General features: G+C 38.2%; 2 protein-coding genes across 2 annotated transcripts; both read right to left on the minus strand.

The window, feature by feature from the left end:
- Positions 1 to 3,916: 3,916 nt before the first annotated feature.
- LOC128611027 (C-C motif chemokine 5-like) lies at positions 3,917 to 4,915 on the minus strand. The gene is made up of 3 exons (XM_053630243.1): positions 4,749 to 4,915; positions 4,221 to 4,341; positions 3,917 to 4,089 (listed from the first exon to the last, which is right to left on the minus strand). Exons 1-3 carry the CDS (start codon positions 4,816 to 4,818, stop codon positions 4,020 to 4,022), a joined length of 261 nt encoding a protein of 86 aa, XP_053486218.1. The 5' UTR covers positions 4,819 to 4,915; the 3' UTR covers positions 3,917 to 4,019.
- A 1,290-nt stretch (positions 4,916 to 6,205) lies between these two features.
- Positions 6,206 to 7,303, minus strand: LOC128612016 (regakine-1-like). Its single transcript, XM_053631915.1, has 3 exons — positions 6,904 to 7,303; positions 6,405 to 6,522; positions 6,206 to 6,275 (listed from the first exon to the last, which is right to left on the minus strand). The coding sequence occupies exons 1-3, from the start codon at positions 6,971 to 6,973 to the stop codon at positions 6,218 to 6,220; spliced, it is 246 nt and encodes an 81-aa protein (XP_053487890.1). The 5' UTR covers positions 6,974 to 7,303; the 3' UTR covers positions 6,206 to 6,217.
- Positions 7,304 to 7,764: the final 461 nt, after the last annotated feature.

Below are 7,764 nucleotides of genomic sequence, written 5' to 3' on the forward strand. Positions count from 1 at the left end.
TGGAACATTGCAGACACTTCATGGAGCCCAAAGGGAAGAACCCGGTACTTCCAGTGGTCACTGGAGGTGCTGAATACAGTCTTGGGTTTAGCAGAAGGGGCTAGGGCTATCTGACAGTACCCTTTTGTGAGGTCGAGGGTCAAGAGGAACCGGGCTCTCCCAAACCGCTCCACCAGGTTGTCCGCCTGGGGAAGGGAGAAGCTATTGAACTCCAACACCTGGGCATAAAGCCACTCAGAGTAAAATTTTAATCTTTACTGTCAAATTTTTTTTAAGAATGATATAATGATATTCTTAAACTTAAGAATAAGTGTGATTTATAAAGATTCCTAAGTGTTAAGACTAGGTCTCAGCTCCCCAATTATTTAAGAGTGCTGGAGAGGTATCCTAACCTAGTTAGGAGTAACAAAATGGCAGCAGAGAGGCCGAGACCAGGTACTTTCCAACAAAGAAAGAATGTGTTGGTATATGATGACAGGGAGTTCATAAAGTGATACAGGCTTGATCATCAAGGTTCTTTTTGTTACTGACCTAGTAAGAAATTTGATAACTTCTCCCACTCTACGAAACAATGCTCTCACTGCAGAAATAAAAGTAACAATGACTCTGCATTTTTTGGCAACTGGAAAAATGCAGCAGTGCACCAGAGATGACTTACACCCATCACAGTCCACAGTAAGCAGGGTCTTAAATACCACTATTCTGGCACTAACCGCACCAAACAATATAAGGTGGTTCACTGACTTCCCAACTGACCTTCAAACCATACGGCAAAAGCAAGCTGTTTTTATGAGGAACTTTATGAGGACCCCAGTCTTTCCCAGGGTTGTTGGAGCCATCGATGGAACTCATATTCACATCATTGCTCCAAATGTAAATGAGGAGACATACATCAATAGAAAAGGATTCCACAGCATCACTGCTCAAGTTGTGTTTGATGCCAATTACAAGATTCTGGATCTTGTGCCAGAATGGCCATGGTCAGCACATGATGCTTGAGTTCTTTCCCAGAGTGACCTCACTGGGTTATCTGAACAAAATTATGTTCACCCATAATTGGGTGGCCATTGGATTATACTACAAAAAACCTGGGTGTGTGTCTAAATGGGGAATCCAGTATGACTTTGCATACCATATGCTGGATTATTCTAACTGCGTTGGGGATTTTTGTCACCTGGACTAGTGAGCAATACTTTCTCTATGTCTCCAGAAGTATTACCTTTACTTTTACACCCTCGGAGCTTAGGCGTCTGAACCATCGGTCATCGACTTGCTTGGCGTCGGACATTTAAAATTACATCACATTAATGTTTCTGTTAATAAATCATGCAATTCACTCAGTCATGCAATTATGACTTAATTTAAATCTGCACTGTATTAAGCAACAGTAACATCATTAAGCATCATAGTAAATGGTTGATAAAAGTCAAACGCTGTGATTAAATGATTGAAGAGTGAAGTTTATTAGGCTTTTTTTGTGTGTGTGTGGGGGGGGGGGGGGGGGGGTTGTGTTGCATTTCAGTTGCATGATTCACGGACACACAGGCTGGGGTGCTAGTAACACTGCAACACACACATAAACACACATCAATACAACCTCCTCTAGTCTCATCTCATTTAGAAATGAATTTAATTTCACTTTTTTTTTAAATCACATAATAAAACAGAAATTATCAGTCTTTTTTAACCTCCAGGATGTTTTGGGGAGGAATGTTGCTGGTGAAAACATTAAAACAGCAGGGCTCATGATGTGCAACAGCAAAAGCTGAGTGTCACGAACCTCGAATCGGCACGGAAGCAGGAGCGGGTGGCAGGTGTAGAGCGTGGTATCGGGAAGTACAAGAAACGTAGTCGTAAGACAGGCAAAGGTCAAGCGATCGGACGAACAACACAAACGGGGTCAGACAGTGAGCGTAGTCGAAACCGGAAACAAGGGTCGAGGATCACAAGAAGATAAACTAACTAGAACGGCTTGGTACCGCAGAGAAACGAGTTGACTGAACGTATACTTCGCATCCATTCTGGGTGAATGACTTCCCTAAGTACTAGCGGTGAGCGTGTGTGTGTGTGTGTGTGTGTGATTGGTGCAAGGTGTGTCTGATCAGAACTCCGGGGATGGTGAGCGCATGCGTGCATGAGAAGTGAGTGTTGCATCTTGGGAATTTGAGTTCTGATCTGACTGAGCTGTGACACTGAGCGAGACATAGATGAGGTGTTTTCATCAAATAGAAGCTAATGAATTAGCACTTTTCATAAAAAAAATTTGTTTGTATGTTTTTTTATTATATTACCCCAACAGAGTTTTTAGACTGATGGTATTCTTAGTCTGTGACCTAGTGAATCATTATCGGGATGTATTTATTGATAGAGACTTCAAAGCACTTCTGTAAGTCACTCTGGATAAGTGCATATGCCAAATGCCATAAATGAAAATGTAAATGTACTAAGAAATTATATTAATAACTATTATTTCTGTCATGTGTCCCAGAGAACTACTAAGAACCTATATACAGTTTCATAATTAATGCGAACCCACTACTGTTAATGAATAGACAAGATTGTTTACATAAACAATAGGTAATAGCAGACTTATGATTTGGGTAAGCTGTTAATAATTGGTACTAAATCCCACTTTAACTCCTGCTTGGTTGGAGTGAAAACCTGCACCCACACCGGCCCTTTGCTGATAAGATTGGACACGCCTGTTTTAAAACATACCTGGATTATTCTATTACTCATAACATGTTGTCTTGTCGTCATCTAGGAGTCATAATAGGAGACGAGCCAATTCCAAATAAACCGATAACACGCAAACAGTTATACACTGTTTAAATATTCAAAATCTAGGTTTTACCCTGCGATGGATTGGCACCCTGTCCAGGGTGTACCCCGCCTTGTGCCCGATGCTCCCTGGGATAGGCTCTAGGTTTCCCCGTGACCCTGAAAAGGATAAAACGGTATAGAAGATGGATGGATGGAAATCTAGGTTTTAAAATGTATGTAAACCTCTGGGATAACAATTTGTCCAGATGCTAAATAAAGTCAGGCACTGTCCTATAAAACACACAAAGTTTGAGAAGTTTTCTCTTCTTAATAAAGATCTGTTCATATGAACTTTGCCCTATGAACCATGCCCTGATCAAACAAATAAAGTACTCAGTGCAGAAATCCAGGTGATTCTGAAGGTCAGAAAATTTGTATGCTCCACTTGGTTATTAATGGTGTTCAGTTGGCCTACCTGGTAGAGTGGCCAGTGAGATATGCTACAAGGAAATATTGTGTGGACATTCATTTTATTTTATGCTACAGTGACATATTAATGAATCAGGTGCTTCTGACTTTATTGCAGCTGTTTGAAACCAAGGTCCATTTGTAGAGTTTGATGTAGAAGAACTTGATTGGACAGAGATATTTTTGGCCAGAAGTCTGCTAGTCAGGCCTTTTTACCCAATATCATTGGCTACATTTACATACAGCTTAATATTCCATTAATAGTCCAATTGATATCTCAATCAGAACAGAAAACATCCATGTCTACACCTTAATAGGAATAAAGTAAACTATCTGATTGAATGTAGTGGGTTAGTGTCCTTGTAGAAAAGCAGTTAAATTAAAAAAATAGCAGCCATGTAAACGTTTATGTGATATTAATTTCACTATTAGAATCTGTGTGCATTCTGTGCATGTGTGTTTGGGATACAATGCATTTCACAAACCACAGTTAACGGTAGGCTGACGTGTTACTTCTGAGACACGTGAAACCAGCCAACCACATCTTTTTTTTTTTTTTAACTTACGCTTACGCTGAGTCACAGGGCAGCATAACACACTGATGAAAGAAATATTTTCTCCTTCATTTACTAGTTTTATTTTCTCACAGAAATGTTTCTGTTTAAAAAAAAAATCATACAATTCACACAGTGGTCCACTATAACTTTATTTGAATCTGAATTACATTAAGCATCAGTAACATCTATAAGCATCAAAATTAAATGGTGTGTTGCATCTCAGTTGCAGCATTAAGGTGTAGCTTTTCCATTGGTTGCGACTTCAAGAACACACAGGCTGGTGTGCTTAGGAGTAGTAACACTGAAACACACACATAAACACACACACATGATGAATACAATCTCATCTACTCACATCTCATTTAGAAATGAATTTAATTTCACTTTTTTATATTAAATCACATAACAAAACAGTAATTGTCAGATACTCACATGAAGCCTTGCTTTGCACAACGTGAGCCAGTCTTTTTAACATTCAGAATGTTTTGGGGAGGAATTTTGCCAGTGAAAAACTTGAAACAGCAGCCCTCCGGCACAACATCAACACCATAAGCTGAATGAGAGACAGATGGGGGGTTTTCATCAAATAAAAACTAATGATAAAATAAATGTGCATAAAATATCATACAATAATTATTTATCCTTCAGATCTTCAGGTAATGAAAACTTTTTGATGTAATCTTAATACTACTACTTCTAATAATAATTATTATAATTATTGTTATTATTATTCAGTTGTTATTATGATTGATCTTTTTTTAAAAACTTTGTATCGCCCATATTTAACTATTAATTTATAGTAATATAATTCCAATTCTTACAGAAAACCTACAGAAAACATGTATGTGTGTGTGTGTGTGTGTGTGTGTGTGTGTACTGTGTTCTATATACTGTATATTTATCTAAACTACATATACAATTATGTTGAACAGCTACATAAAAAGTATATAATAAACTCACGAATAGCGTCTGAGTAGAGCGCCATGATCAGGACGAAGCCCAGGACCAAAAACACACGACTCATCTTCATGTTCTCAGCAGGTGTGTGTGTGTTTGTGTGTGTGTGCGTGTGTGTGTGTGTGTGTGTGTGTGTGTGTGTGTGTGTGTGTGTACTCCTCTATCTCTAACATCAAATTTGCTTTGAGTTGGGAAATATTGGTTCATTTTAAACCAATCAAGTCCAAGTTCCTCCACCCCCTATACATCTACGCACATCTACTCAACTCATCACTTCCTCTAGTGGGGCTCAACAGTTTATCTTATCTGATCCATGTCTTATCCTTTAAGTATTAAACACTTTAATACATTAATACAGCCTACATTTGACTGCAACGGTTTATATTTTCTGATGCCACTGCATATAAATGAATACTTTTTTAAGATTATGACTAATGTGGAGTCTGTCTTGGCCATGGAACAATGGACCAGCTCTTTACCTTGAAAAGGATCATGGTGGGTTCATTGGAGTTTGCCCAACCAGTCTACATTGTGCACTTGGCAAAGGTATATGACCGTGTCCCTCACAGGATGCTGTGGAGGGTGCTTAGGGAGTATGGGGTACTGGACCTCTTATTACAGGCCAATAGGTTCCTGTACAACCGGAGCAAGAGTCTGGTCCATATTAACAACATTAGGTCAGACTTGTTCCCAATGAGCATTGGGCTCCACCAGGGTTACCTTTTGTCACCAATTCTGTTTATGACTTTCATGGACAGAATATCTAGGCACAGCCGGGGCAGAGTGGGTCTGGTTTGGTGACCTCAGGACCACATCTTTGTTATTTGCAGATGAGGTGGTCCTGTTGGTTTCTTTGAGCAATGACCTCCAGTGTGCTCTGGGGCAGTTGAAGCAGCCGGGATGAGGGTCAGCACCTCCAAATTTGAGACCATGGTTCTCAGTCGGACAAGGGTGGGTTGTTCCCTTCAGGTTGGAAATGAGATACTGCCTCAAACAGAGGAGTTTAATCCTCTCGGGGTCTTGTTTCTTGAGTGAGGGGAGAGCGGAGTGTGAGATTGATAAGAGATTACTGGTCCATATTACCATTACTTTCAGAGTCTGTGTGTGAATTCTGTGCATGTGTGTTCGGGTTACAATGCATTTCACAAACCTCAGTTCATGTTAGGCTAATCGGCCACTTCTCAGGCAAGTGAAACCAGTGAACCACATCTTTTTGCTTAAACTGTTGCTTACTCTGAATCACAGGGCAGTGTAACACACTGATGAAAGAAATATTTTTTCCTTCATTTACTACTTTTATTTTTAGAGATTTTTTCATAATACAGTAATGCTTCTGTTAATAAATCATACAATTAACTCAGTGATGTGTTATAAATTTCTTTCACTCTGCATTGCATTAAGCATCAATAACATCCACAGCCATCATTATAAATGGTGTGTGTTGCATCTCAGCTGCAGTATTGACGTGTAGCTTATCCAGTGACTTCTACCTCACGAACACACAGGCTGGGGAACTTATGCGTAGTAACACTGAAACACACACATAAACACACACATTAATACTCTCTCATGTCATTTAGAAATACAATTAATTTCACTTTTATTAATATTTAATCATGTAATAAAACAGTGATGTATGTTTAATTGTCAGATACGCACACAAAGCCTTGCTGTGGACAGAGTGAGTCTGTCTTTTTAACCTCCAGGATGATTTGGGGAGGAATTTTGCCAGTGATAAAGTTAAAACAGCAGTCCTTAGGCTGTGCAACAGCATCAGCTGAGCAAGAGTGAGACAAACTCTTTTAGTCAAACAGCGAGTCAATCATTCACAGTAAAATGATTCTGCATAAAAGTCATTCAAATATTATTCCTTCAGTTTTTTGTTACAGTAATGAAACAATTACTATTACTATTAATATTTCAACTATTGCTACAGAACATACAATTACTCATTTTAAACCTACAAAATGACCTAAATGGGTGATAAAACACCCATTGAATGTAGATATGTATATACATGAAATATGTATTATATATAATGCATACATTCTTATATATATATATATATATATATATATATATATATATATATATATATATATATATATATACTCCTAATGTTGTACAACTACACAAAGAAAGTGTGTTATAAGCTCACACTGAGCGTCTGAGCAGAGCACCATGATCAGGACGACACCCAGGACCAAAAACACACAATTCAGCTTCATGTTCAAAACAGATGTGTGAAGATCTGATCTCTTCTCTCTCTAAGATCTAAATTTGATTATGTCATGGTTTTACTGGCTCATTTCATACAAATGTTTAGCTAAAGGAAAATAATTCCCCACCCCTTGTACATCTACGTGCGGTCCCCTCATCTCACCACATCCTCCACTCCAGGCATCTACTGAAGATCTATCATCAAGATTATCTAGAAGATAATAACTCCTCTATCTATCATCATTTAAATGCTGTAATATAACCTATAGTTGAGTGCAAAAGTTGATGAAACCAACATATAAAGCAAGTTATCTTTTTACAGGCGTTCCCTCATTATCACCAGCAACAAAAATGGAAAAATGTGTGTTAAGATAGCAATTGATATTTATGAATGTGCTATAAATCTGTGCTGTTGTTATACTTACCTATAATGAAATTTTCAACTTTGCTGATTTTTTTTTAGGTCTGTTTGATTGCTGATTGTTTCCAACTCTTTGAAAATATTGGTTTAAAAAAAAATGCTGTTTTTAGGTTTCATTAGAGTTGTTTTCTGCACTCTTTGAAAACTGCTTAAAACCATTAGATTGCCAATGACCCATAATATAATATGTCATATGTATGTCAATACATGTCAGAATATACAAAGAAATAATTTCTGGAAACACCACAAATTGGTCACCTACAAATTACCACCCACCAGCCAACTCTCCCCATCATGCAACATTACCACACATAAAGGGTGAAGGCTAAAACATGTTTCTCTGTGACACGTGAAACCAGCGAACCACATCTTTTTGAT

Source organism: Ictalurus furcatus, chromosome 8 (assembly GCF_023375685.1).
Source record: "Ictalurus furcatus strain D&B chromosome 8, Billie_1.0, whole genome shotgun sequence".
Classification (NCBI taxonomy): Eukaryota; Metazoa; Chordata; class Actinopteri; order Siluriformes; family Ictaluridae; genus Ictalurus; species Ictalurus furcatus.